Source organism: Nelumbo lutea, chromosome 1 (assembly GCF_056320005.1).
Source record: "Nelumbo lutea isolate HS-2025 chromosome 1, American lotus-T2T, whole genome shotgun sequence".
Lineage (NCBI taxonomy): Eukaryota > Viridiplantae > Streptophyta > Magnoliopsida > Proteales > Nelumbonaceae > Nelumbo > Nelumbo lutea.
Genome location: NC_142684.1, coordinates 207,928,600 through 207,941,864, shown reverse-complemented (window position 1 = coordinate 207,941,864; position 13,265 = coordinate 207,928,600). Strand labels below are relative to the sequence as shown.

The 13,265-nt window shown below is 36.6% G+C and overlaps 1 protein-coding gene across 6 annotated transcripts in view; it reads right to left on the bottom strand.

Annotated features, from left to right (window-relative positions):
- LON2 (lon protease 2) overlaps nt 1–11,935 on the bottom strand; it is a 32,997-nt gene extending 21,062 nt beyond the window's left edge. For 3 of the 6 annotated variants that reach the window (XR_016104623.1, XR_016104624.1, XM_088962628.1), the window contains exons 1-11: nt 11,613–11,935; nt 10,925–11,037; nt 10,675–10,783; nt 10,395–10,564; nt 7,600–7,691; nt 5,379–5,558; nt 5,206–5,289; nt 4,848–4,975; nt 1,460–1,661; nt 1,152–1,358; nt 39–169 (exon numbers count right to left, since the gene is read on the bottom strand). Coding sequence is in view for 3 of the 6 variants with exons in the window: in XM_088962628.1 (XP_088818754.1) it covers nt 39–169; nt 1,152–1,358; nt 1,460–1,661; nt 4,848–4,975; nt 5,206–5,289; nt 5,379–5,558; nt 7,600–7,691; nt 10,395–10,564; nt 10,675–10,783; nt 10,925–11,037; nt 11,613–11,719 (1,523 nt within the window). In the remaining 3 variants the exon portion in view is untranslated. Of the gene's footprint in view, nt 1–38; nt 170–1,151; nt 1,359–1,459; nt 1,662–4,847; nt 4,976–5,205; nt 5,290–5,378; nt 5,559–7,599; nt 7,692–8,172; nt 8,313–10,394; nt 10,565–10,674; nt 10,784–10,924; nt 11,055–11,612 lie in introns of those variants that run through there. The other 3 variants (XR_016104625.1, XM_088962630.1, XM_088962629.1) reach the window with 2 other exon arrangements.
- Nucleotides 11,936–13,265: the final 1,330 nt, after the last annotated feature.

Below are 13,265 nucleotides of genomic sequence, written 5' to 3'. Positions count from 1 at the left end.
AAGATAATATGCAATGAAATATAAAGAAATCTGGATACTGATCATTGAAGGTTTTGTTCTGCTCTGGATCAAGAACTTCCAGCAGTGCAGAAGCTGGATCTCCACGGACATCAGAACCAGTTTTGTCAATCTCATCTAGCAGCATAACAGGATTGCTTACACCTACCCTCTACAATTTAACAATCAAAACACGTGTCAATCTATGTCAGGAGTCAGGAAGTTGCAAAGTTATAAGGACATAGAAAATACATACAAATGCAAGCAATGCAATGTAACTACCAGGTAGAGATCAAATATGCCTGACCTGACAGATGTGTATCTCTAGACACTACAACAATTTTCTTTAGGGGGGGGGGGGGGGGGGGGGGTTGGATCTGTTTAACTGGACCTATTATACCAAGGCATCTATAGTTTCTGTTTTCTTTCTTTTTTGAATGCATTAAAAACACAAATGAATGTACTATTGGGAAACCATTAAGAGAACTAAATTAAGACTACTACTGAAACAGTTGGTTTTCAGGAGCACAGTCTAGTAATGGAATGATAGTAACAATGGATATGACTACAAAGCTGACAACTGAGCCAAGGGCAACAAAAGTAACGGGGAAAGATTGTTTCTAGATTTCAAGGACTAGTTGAGTGGCACATGCAAATGCACATGTAAGAGGAGAGAGAAAGGAAGACAGAGATGAGTGTGGAAGGAGGAAAATAAATGAAGAGAAAGTGTCGGGGAGAAGATGAAGGCTGAAACCAAGGTAAGTTTCATCAATATATAGTAAAGATCAATACCATAAAGTCTAGAACATGGTAGAAGACCATAAATGATGAATACTTGCATACAAGTCAACCCAATCTAATTTTATCATGTTCCAATGAATTTCATTAGTATGAGTTAGCTTTTTTCTGAAGCAGCTTTTATTTTCTAAACTGCACATTGACTTTGATTGCTAAGACCATTCAGTATAATTGGTGCCAACATATAGGATCTCTTAGTAGGACCCACAAAATACTAGACCCAACACTCTGCAACTGACCATGTGAAACCACTGCAGATGCCCTAACCACAAATATATTCCATGACAAAAACATAATTATATATAACCACCATGAAAGTCTCTTGTAGCAACAAGCAAGGAAAATCCACTTTCAACCTTTAGTCCCTCAATAAGACGCCCTGGCATGCTTCCTATATATGTCCTTCGATGCCCTCTAATATCAGCTTCATCCTTGACACCGCCAAGAGATATCCGCACAAATTTTCTGTCTAGAGCTGCAGCAATAGATAAGGCCAAAGATGTCTTGCCAACACCAGGGGGGCCCACAAAACACAAAACTGGGCCTCTGGCATCTGGTTTAAGCTGCAATGCAGTTCATTAAAATTAGCAGCACCATGTTAGTTCTCACATTAACAATTAGTGAACAGAAGATAATTGAAGGCCAACATGAACAGAGAGCCAACCTTGCGAACAGCTAGATATTCAATAATTCGTTGCTTCACTTTGACTAAACCATAATGGTCGCTGTCAAGGCGCTCTTTTGCAGCTCTTAAGTCTAGTTCACGTCCTTCACTGATTTTCTGCCAAGGCAGATCAGCAAGAAGCTCAAGGTAAACACGTGAGCTACTATATCCGGGTTGCTGAGGTTGCATTTTCCTCAAACGCCTGATAATAATAAATGGTTTAGAAATATAAGAAACTTAAACAATCTGATTACAGAATTAAAGCATAAAATTCTCGCATTTCACCATAAAGGTATTGAAATATCAAGATTTAAATTCAATGTACACCAGCATATCAAAGGCATTCCTTTAAGAAAAGTTTTATTGGTTTTTTTAACACTAATAAAATTTTCAGACATTTCTTGTCCTCTGCATTACCTTTTTCTCCTTAAAAAGATTACCAAGATTTATTTACTTGCAAGAAATAAGTACGTTTCCCTTCAAGGTAGGGGAGAGAACCACAGTCCCTTAGTTTTTATGGTAATTGGAAAAAGAAGACTTTAATTAAACCATTGATGTGCGCAAGTGGTATACATACTTGGTAAGTTGGTAGGTTGACCAAGAAAACCAAAACATCAAACAATCATTATTACCCAAGTTAGAACTTAGAAGGACCAAGAAAACCAAAACATCAAACAATCACTAAGGCTAAGGCATTAACCATTCCCAATGGATCTCCTCACCGAAACAAGCCTATAAGGGTTATCCAGGGATTCTACCATAATAAATTCATGGCTTGAGGCAGAATGCCAATAATCGCTTGTTTCTGCAGTGAAAGATAAATCTTGATCTAGAAAAACAAATTGTTAAGCATCTTAGACACAACCCATTGATATATCCAGGATGCAATGGTTAACCGCCTTTCCAGGTAAGAAGGGCCATGTTCTTCTCATTAGCTCCTTGAGAGAGGGAAAAGAGAGATTGGAAGGGTCATAACAATGGATCCAATCTCCCTGAAGTGAGGTCATCTTCAGTAGTCACAACTGCTTGCTTGATATATCTGGTTGGATTAAAAGACTTTCCCTTAACTCCTCAACACAGCAGCAGTTTCACTTTTGTAATCCTGATCTCTGCTGAATCTGAATCAGTTTCTCTGCTGAATCTGAATCAGAAAAAGGACAATATTTTTTTCTTTAATCAGCAAGAAGAAGAATTTTATTTAGGATTTACACATAATACACTATTGGGGTTAAAACCCTTTGTTAATAGTGTGCAAATCAGCAATGTAAATAGCAAAGGAGAAATAATAAGCAATATCCAATGAGACAAATAATCAAAAACCACTAGCAATGACGCACCAGAATTTTTAATGTGGAAAACCTCTCAAATATAAAGAGGAAAGACCATGGGGCACTAACCCAAAAATCTTTCACTATTAACAAAAATAATGGGGTTATAACTTCTCTAGTTCCAAGTAGAGTATAGCAATTTCAAGAGACAAGAACCTCTCTTGGATACACAAAACAACAGTCATCAAACAAGATGTATATCAATCAACAAAACATGAGAAAGACCTCACCAAACAAGCCTGCCAAAGCCCTCTCCAAAACCACTGTTGAAGAGCCAAGAAAACCCAACAAATGCTTGATGGAATAAGCAAAAAACAGCAGCCAAAATAGTTACATTAAAACATACCCTTATTCACATAGCAAGAAGGTTGAATCTATTCTTCTTCTCTTGTAAAAAAAAGATTAGCTTCTCCCACTCTTTTCTTCTCCACTTTTCCCAAAAGAGGATACCAACATAAGTGCCTAGAATATCCAAGAGACTCTTCACACCAAGACAAATGAGGTTTGTAGAGAAAGACAAAAAAGATAATGGAAAGTGGGTGCCACTATCTACTAACATGTAACCAAGACAAGACAATTTGTGTCTTTCTCACTAATGAGAGAATATCAAGAGTCTCAAACCTTATTTTGTGTTTCAATTTGACTTTCTCAAGTTACGTGTTGGGCAAGAGACCCCAACATATGATTGGGTCCCACCTCCACATGAGGAGGGAAACCCAACATGCACCAATTTGAGGATGCACACAAAAAGGATCTTCTCTTTTGTAAGGCATCCATAGTATTAACCTTCCCAACAAAAGCCACATAATCCAAGAAAATATTGTCTAGATTCTCTAGAACTTGCAGCAAACCAGTCAAAAAGACCAACTAGACATCACTCAACTATCTTTTAAGACCAAAGTCCCAATTATGACTCACTAGAAGTAAAGGAGGGTGATGATCTTCGAAATACAATCCTTTTATTCAAGGAAATGAAGTACAAAGAGAAAGAGAACCCAAGAGAAGACTAACCAACCTAAACATCCAACCAGATGAAAACCTCTGAGCACACATCATATTATTTATTCCACATCATGTACCATGTATATGTTAATATCTTGTATTTAATTAATAAAAATTCGTTTACCTATCAAAAAATTATCTTGTATTTAATTAATAAAACTTCTTTTAGTTATTAAAAAAATTCCTATATTTAATTATAACTCCTATATCGCATGCTATCATAATCTGAACGAACTTTTACTTCTTCTAGAACCTTTAAATCCTTATGAACAATTATTTGTAAATTTATGTTTTTCAATTTTAATTAATCTCATCCACATTTTAGCCCCGGATAAGCTGAAATTGCATCTAAATTAAAAATCAAGCAGAACAGTTGACCTGGCTGGTTGGACCAGTGATGATGTCATTTATTCTATTCAACTGACATGCTAGTATCATGGGAAATTATTTGTATGCTTTTATTTTTTCATTCTTGTCTTTGCACTTCTATCCATACTACCTGTAATCACTATTCAGTGTTTTCGACCCATTGTTGACCCTGGCTAGTTGGACCAATGACTCAATCATAATTCTAGTTCGAAACCTCTGGTCCACCATATTACTAAAAAAGAAAACCACTGACTTAGTGAACAAATGGTCGAACCATTGACCTGTCTGGTCCATTGACACTGAGGGGAAATTGATTCAATCTCCATGCCAGGTTTTTAAACAATTCTTGTAATCTTGTTAGACATTAAAGGGCATTGATGCATATTCATTATGTTTTGTACCATTTGTTTTTGGTTTGGTGTCAAATAGGATCCTTTATGAAGGACCTAAACCATATTTATCTTTTATAAAAGGCCATTATTAGCCCATCAACTAATGTTGGTCCCAACTATAGGGAGTGGAGTCTTGGGAGGGGTAGATTGGGAATGATCCTAACCTTTGGCATTTTTCTTCACACAAAGTGGCCGCCCTCAACCTCGAATTCACATTCTCAAATTTCTTATAATATCATAAGGTTACAGTTATAGAGGATCTTTGTGATTAATTACTTCATTTATACCGTAGAATACCTCAATTCTCTTTGAGCTTGTTTCCAGACACTTGGAGGCATTCCTGCACTCTGCAATTTTCTTTCCAGGGAAGCAATATCATCCTCATCATCATCATTGTCACCAAGCTCCTCTTTTATAGCCCTCATCTGGAAAGTATCATCAAAAGGAGTTGGCAAATAAGAGACTTTCATGTAAATTACTAAGCACAATTGCTACCCATTCTCTCACCCAAAGCAACAACAAAGACAAACACAAGATTAGAAGAAGACTCCCACTGGAAGAAATAAGACCCTGATTGTTGTTCAGACTCATTTTTGTTATCCACGTGCTTGAAGGAAAAGAGAGAGTCTCTAGCATTTTAAGCGAGAAAGCAAACCTGCTGGCGCAGAAGAAACTCTTTCTGTGATTTTGACAACTGTCCTTCGACCTTTTGTGTTATCTTCTCTGCTACACGAATTGACTATTACAGTGGAAATGTTAAAATTTACCAGAGTATACACAAAGATAACCAAGTGTAATTCATAATCAATGTCTGTCCAGTTTAATTACCTGTAAATGCCTGTCAACCAACTCCATTGCTTTTGAAAGCCTTACTTTCAAATCAACTGAATCCAACATAGATAGCTGTTCCTCAAAGCTTATTTCAAAACTGGCAACAAATATATCAGCAAGCCTGTGAACTGGAAGTGTCTCCAGAAGAGCCTTTGTCCTTCCAACAGTTTTTTGCTTCTGATAAGACAATATGAAAGGTTAAAGTTAATACTGAGAATGAGAGGTACATGATCAAATTAAATCATGTAATAAAATGTCAAATACTTTAAGCAATTAAAGCAGCTACAAAAACATGAGCAACATAATTTTTTAGTTACCTAGTCAATCAAAAGCTAACAACAGTCAGTGCCTTTGTGAAGAGATCTTAAACAACAACAGTTGCATTTTATTTATCAACAAAACACAGAACAAAGAAAAGCAGAAATGAGGTAGGGAAAAAGATCATACCATGGTTCAAAAAGGTCTTTGGGAAAAGCAAAAAATGTGTAATACGAGAGCAAGGAGGAGGGAATTTCATGACCAGGCAAGTATAGGGTAACAATCAAGTAGACACCAGCCAAGATAATTAAATAAATAAACTTTTCTAGATAATTAAAAAAAAAAAAAAAGCAGTAGGAAGCCAACTCAAGCCAAGTCCACAAAGACTCCCAGCTATATGGGATGAGCAAAAAAATCTCAGTAGAACAAGCAAAAATATCCTGGTAGGATAAAGAGGGGAGAAATACTTTGCAGATATGTGAGAGCACCAATTATCTAGCTAGTTTGGGAAAATAATTAAATACTAGAATTGTTCCAAACAGAAATGAACTCCAGAAGCCTTAATTGAACTGATTCAGTGAGAATAGCTCCTTGGATCAAAACCATGTAATTGTTCAAGCATTTCAGCATTGATGACAACACCAAATTGAACTTCGACGGTTGCAGCTTAGGGAACCTTAGAAGTTTGGGGCTTTGAGTGTTGGAGGAGATTTCAGAAACCATCAAGACAAGTCCTAATAGTTTACTCGGGGCCAATAGGTAAAAAAGATTATAAACAGGCAGAACCTTTTTATGCTTCAGGGATTATGTTTAACAATTCCTATGGACTATTACAATTGTGGCAGGAGTCTAGGTCCTTGGGTAATCATAAACTGAATGAGGAGTCTAGGTCCTTAGCATCCCATAGTACTCCATTCAGGAAACTGAAATTGTGTCCAAACAGTTGAACTTGTTCAGTTTAAGAAAGATACACGGTAGAAGCTTCCCACAGAGAGGCGCGAGGTGCAGCCTCAGAAAATGATAAGACAAATTACAATTGAGCCCAAAATAGGTAATTCTTATGCACCCCTTGCTTCAGTTGAGATCACATAACTGCTAATTCATTAGCAGACTAACTTGCCAGGGAAAGACCAGCTATAATTCAACGCTTTCTGCTTCTCTCCTAACTAAATCATCAGCCAGAGACAGTAACTCCGATTCCATCTGAACAAGCTGATCACCCTAGATGCCAAAGCTCTGACCACTCTAATACCATGTCCCAATGATCATGTTCACTAAAAGAAGGTGGAGGATATTTTTTATATTACCTGAGGGTTATCTTCACTCCTACAATAACTAAAAGAAGAGCATACATAAGAACTAGAAGAAGGCCAACATCTCGGCAGAATTGGAGTCACCATGACCAATTGGAGCAGAGTAGCCATCTAATGATTCTGAGCTCACCATACCAACACTACCTCAGTTTTTTGTGCATATCTATATAGTTGTAAGGGTAATCATTGTCTGTCTTAAACATGACCTAATTCAACTACTGTGGTTAAGAAACCTGATCTATTAAATTTCAGCAGTTACATCCAAAAGGAAAAAATAATTTTAAAGAAAAAAAAAAACATCAAACCAGTAGCATATAAAGTTACATTGGATAGATGACAAGATGGCAAAAAAACAACAATGTGTCAGATCTGAAGCTGTGAAGTGGAAAAAGATCACAAAAGAAGTAAGATCTGATAAGCATATGCACTCACAAGGCCTATAGAATACATTAATTTCATCATCTCTATATAAGCAAGTTTGAAAATTTCATTATGCATCGAGCCAATACACTTATTTTAAGAATTTTTGAAAAATGTTTGTTAATATGTTAAATAACTTTATTTCCCAACCAACCCCCCCCCTTGAAATTTTGAAACAAAAAACTAAGGGACTAGTAACTGCAGTACATTCTAAACCAAGTTTTTACCTGCTCAAGAACAGATATCAGTTCCATCGCAGTGGCTTTGAATTGACGAGAAAGTGCTATAAGATCAGGATCTTGCTCTGCTTGCTCCATTTCTATTAAGATAAAAATGAGATAATCTCAGCATTCCAACAGATAAGATCATCAATCCAGATTTCAACAACCACCACATCAATGAAATTTTTTAGCACAAGCTTAAATAAGATGGATCAGAATATCTTTGGGGATTATATATATAGTGGCCACCAATGGATTTTATAATGATTACATATATATTTTATCGCCCTTGCTTGTTTCTATATTAAAGGTGACGGGTCACCACTCTACTGTAATTTGTTTTTTATATATTAATATAAATAACCTTTTTCTTGCTGATAAAAAAAGACATAGGGTGGAAATTCTTTTTCTAATACAGGGTGGAGTTATCTCTATTTAATAGCAGGTCAAGTAGCTGTCAATTTGTCATAGTTTGTTCTGCTGTACATAACTACATAGAAAGTCAAAATTCAATTGCTTCCACTGTCTGAATCAATTACTAAATTAATAATCAACAAGATAAGTTCACAACAGCTAAACCTGTAGCAGCAGGATATGATCACCCAATGACTGATTAGATGGTATCAGCATTCTCTCCATTCCTATAGTGGACACAATCCAGACAATTTTCTTCTTGCTCAATTTATTAAAAAAAACACTTTGTGGTACACATAAGCACTATATTCTGAAAACTGGTGATGGTCAGCACCCATTGGGACCTGAGATCAGGAGATTGCCTTCAAAAATATACCAGAATCTTAAAATCATTTCCAATTCATATCTAGATCTTGCTAGAAAGTATATTCTGCTAAATGTCATGTAATTAATTCGTCATTCTTAGATCTTGGAGATTGTTAGAACATATAATTACAGTTCAGTCATCTTCTCCAGCAGAACAAATAAGTGTTCCTTCATTGAAGAGATATGTAAAATAATACTATTTTGGTCAAACTAGATCCATATCTTTCTTATTATTAGGAAAAAAAAGGCATGTATCAGTCTTTTAGACCAATACATGGATTAATCTGTATTTCGGCCAAACTAAAAACATGAAAACAGGAAATGCTTAATCTGGACAACTATTTTATGGTTATATTCGATTACATCCTTCAAAATTGCACAGTAGGTCTCCTTGGAATAACTCTTAGGGGCCATTTGATAACGGCTGAAGTGGCTCAATGGAATGACTTATTCCAGTGTAACCAATTCCATTTCAGCTTCAGCCATTAAGGACCTCAAAACATCATTAGAAAATTACTCACTCAAAGTCAAAGAAATATGTCATTCAGCTCAGCCCCTTAGGCTTCATTTGCTTACCCAGGAGGCCAGGAAGGAGACAAAGGAATGAAAACAGAAAAGAAAAGAAAAACCTTTTCCTGGTTTTTTTAATTAGTATTAGGTCGGAAAATTAATGGTCACTTACATGGAATTGAGAAAATATTAACTCTCTGAAGACAAAACACCTTAGTGAATCTTCTATAGAAAATAAACTCCTGATTTTATACTTATTTTCATTTTCTGGATGCACTTCTTTGGTTTTTGTTGACTTTTTCAGGATGCCATATAATTCTATTTAAACGAAAAAACCATGTGCATAAGGTCTTACAAGACAGGTGAATACCAGTGTAGAACAGTGAGTTGAAGAAAAGTCGCACTTTAAATGAGGCAGAGGGAACTAAAAAGAATTTTTACATGGCCAACGAGTTTGAAAATGTACAATCTTGGGTGAAATTTCAGGAGGGGATCAAGTCCTGTCTTGATAAGATCATCCAGAGGTGGTTCTGCAGGATGAAGAGTCCCAAAGTCTTGTTCTTCTTTGAGCAAAGTCAAGCATTGGGCACAGATCAGGCCAATCCAGTTGAAGCAGCAAGCTACTCCAAGCTTCCCAAGTAATACCAGCCAATGCAATATTTCCCTCTCACTCTAAAAGTTCCAAATACCAATCCTCCTCCATCTCCTTTTTTATCAACACTAATGGTGGTCCATTTTGCTCCACAGGATTTACGAAAGTATTTAGGCATAAGATTCACATTGTTTGTCCACCGTTCCAGCAACTCTCTCCTCAAGACCTTCTTTTTTATAATAGTAAATAAAAAGAATTTTTCATTAATAATAAAATACATTACAATCTAGAATTTTCCAGGTATAGCAAGGCAGGACTAACTAGTCTTTTAGAAACATAAGGTTGGGAGAAGTTGGTCATTGTGCTTGTCAAAAAGAGTCCGTACTTCATTGACTTCATTCCCTTGTGTCAGCTCCATTTTTTATGAATATTCTAATTTCAACAAAAACATGAGAGAACAGGAACAATTTTGCCTTCCTTTTTCCAGCATCCCTTGGGAATTGGAATGTGTTTGCAATGCAAAAGAAAGGACTTGTGCCTTGTGTTAGCTCAATTTATTGCTAAAGGTGAACCAAATAGTGCAATAGCCTAGGCTGCATGCAAGTTGGAAACCCATGGAGCTTGGAAAATGACAACAAGCACATCGGAGAGCAAGTGCAAGCACAGGTAAATAGAAGCCTGTAAAATTACACTGATTGGTTGGTTGGTTGGAAAAATAGGGAAGTACATTTACCTTATGTACAGAAGAGTTTAGAAGGAAATACAGGGCATAATGAGAGAGATGCAGAAATAGTTAAATATCTAGGTAGCAAAGTTTTCGTAGTCATGACAAAATATCCCAGAATATGTTGCCATGGAACAGAATGAGTTCCTTATAAACAACTTTCATGGCCATAGAACGCAAAATGTAAAGCCTTACCAGCCTTCGTGATATCAAGACGAGATATCCTGGCAGTGTAGTATGTTCCTCTTGCACTAAGTTCTTGTACACTGAACCTGCACAAACCTTCAAGGACAACTACATATGTGACCCTCCCACTTGGTTTCTCTACTCCTCTTGAGAGATGTAGAGCCCTAGCAGCAACTCCTCTGAAATAGAAAAATCAAATGCACAGCGTTACTAATTCAACAAAATGAAAAATGTTACTACAAAGATAATGACAAATCACTCTAAGAAGGCTAAATTAAATAAAACATACCTTGTATGCCAGTGAATTAGTTCCTGCTGATTTTTGCTATCCTGCTTATGAGAATCTGAAGTGGAAACTGGCTCTTTCACACCTTGATCCCCGGATTCGGTTCCAACACCTTTAGATATAAAAGATTTCTTCCTTTCAGTAGCAGAAAAGTATTCAACAGAAACATCATCTTTTATTTGTTTCCTTTTTTTCTTTTCGGGGGAGGGAGAGAGAGAGAGAGAGGAAATGGAGAGGGAAAGGTCAGCGTGACCTGGAGATAAAATAGAACCCACTGACGTAGTCTCAGCAGCATCTCGAACAGGAAGAACCCCAATTAACCCCTTCTCTTCTCTCTGCCACAGCTCCTGCTCCACCAATTTAACACTGCACAAGTCAAAAGACTGTATCACTGATTTGAGAAGTTCGAAGTAAATAAACAAGTAATTGCCCAACAAAACTGTTCTACGGGAAATAACATTAATACTAGATTTCAACAACTAATGCCATTGAACAAGACCTTCAAAGATAACATAATTTCCTAAAACCAACTGCAGAAAAATTAAAAAAAAATAAAAAAATAAACACGTCTTTAGGAGTTAACGTAACAACAATACCACAAGTTGGAAAATAATCGTGCTTAAACCAACTAAAGCAAGAAATAAAAAATGAATTGGTAAACAAGGGGAAGAACAAATTGTAACACATTTACTTTGCCATAAATAAACCAAACTCTAGGGTTTATAGCTATTCAACCCATCCCGACAAACCAAAACCATCCAATACCAAAAGATCGAGGCAAAAAAATAAAATCCAATTGATATGTTGAATAAATTCAGTACTGTGCTCAGAAACATTGAATTTTTACGGCTCGGGATAAACATAAAGGCTTAAACACCCGCAATATCCAACAAACCAACCCAGAATGCCAGAGAGAGAGAGAGAGAGAGAGAGCGTTTTACCTGCTAGGTGAAGTACATCGAATTCGAATAATAGCACCAGGCAACAACACCTTATTCCTGAAAGGAAGAATCGCCAGACGACTCGGTAATTCAACCGGTTCCACCATGTCTGCGACTCGGGAGAAAACTAAAACCAGAGAATCAGAGAGAAGAGGGCAAATGCAAGAAGAGACCTCTGTCTTCCGGACGACACTCTAATAAATCGGTCAGAAAATATAGCGCGAGTAGCGACGGCTCGTCTACCGTTTTCGACCCATCAGACCTTCTCGGTTTTTATTTTTATACCATTTTTCTGTTCCAATTAAAATAAAATGAAACCTCCATTCTCAGCCGTCCGATATTCGGATAAGGTGACAATACGCGTCGGAAGAAGGTGGAGGATATTTTTGATAGGTGCAAGATAGTGAAGGGTGGTAATATTTACGTAACGTGGCTCAACAGACAACATGGGCTGCTTGATTTGATGATGGCTCCGCCAAATAGGAAGGAGGGGAGATGCGCTGTGGAAGAGCCACGTGGGCGATTGTGACAAGGAGAGAATGTCCACGGGTGTCCTTAGATTGGTGGATGACGTACCATATACGTAGAGACGTAATGCTCCTTCCCGCGTTCCGCGTTCCGCCTCTATTTTTACCTTTTATTTTTCAGTCGGTCGCGTAAAGACAACACACAAGTCCTGACTCCCAACTCGTGAAGTTGACGAAAATCGCGGGAGAACCCGGCTAGCTTGTAAAAATATTACGTGAATATGGATCCTCACTGTTGTCATAACAGTTATCATTTCGTAACGGTCGTTTTCTTTTTTTTTTTTTTTGAATTTTCACGATTTTTGAGTAATAATGTTTGATGAACGAATATTATTATTACTAAAAATGTGAATAATGATATTATTATTAAAATATAATAATAATTATTATTATTATTACATTTTTAAGCCGTGTTGATTTATGCTAAAAATGGGTCAGAATTTGTAGGTCAAAATACTCTCGAGTAGGTGTGATTTTGGAATTGATGTCAATTCACGAGCGGGTGTTGATGCATACAGTGTGGGTTGTAATCCTTTTGAATGTTTATAGCTTTATGGTGTAAATTATGGTTTTCAAAATTGGACTAGACCAGACAGTTGAACTAGAAAAATCAAGAATCGGCCACCTAATCGGTTCTATTTTCCCCCAAAATTGCATTTTTTCCCAAAAGCGTTGATTTTGATCAACAAGCCACTGAACCAGCCAGTTAACCGTTGAAACCGTTTTGATCATTTTTCAAAATTTTTAATCTTTTTAATTTTTTTATCAAAATGGGCCAACTGCTTGGATCGAACAGTTGGATCTTTCGAACCAATAACCAGAACCCTGATCGGTTCAATTTTAAAAACCATGATGTAAATCAGAAATCTGCATTCAACAAATTCATACTTCTCCATTATTATTATTATTATTATTGCTAAAAATGGTAAACGTAGACCTTAACCTATGGGGTCCTTGCATTCCGTAATACATACTCCATCCAAATAAGCCCGTACGTACAAAGGTTATGTTTGGTAATAGTGTTGTTTTTATTTCACCTTAAACCTTAAATGTTGTGAGTTAATTAATACAAATTGTGATAATTATGTGTTGTTATGAAATCACATGAAACGTTTTAGGTAGGAAA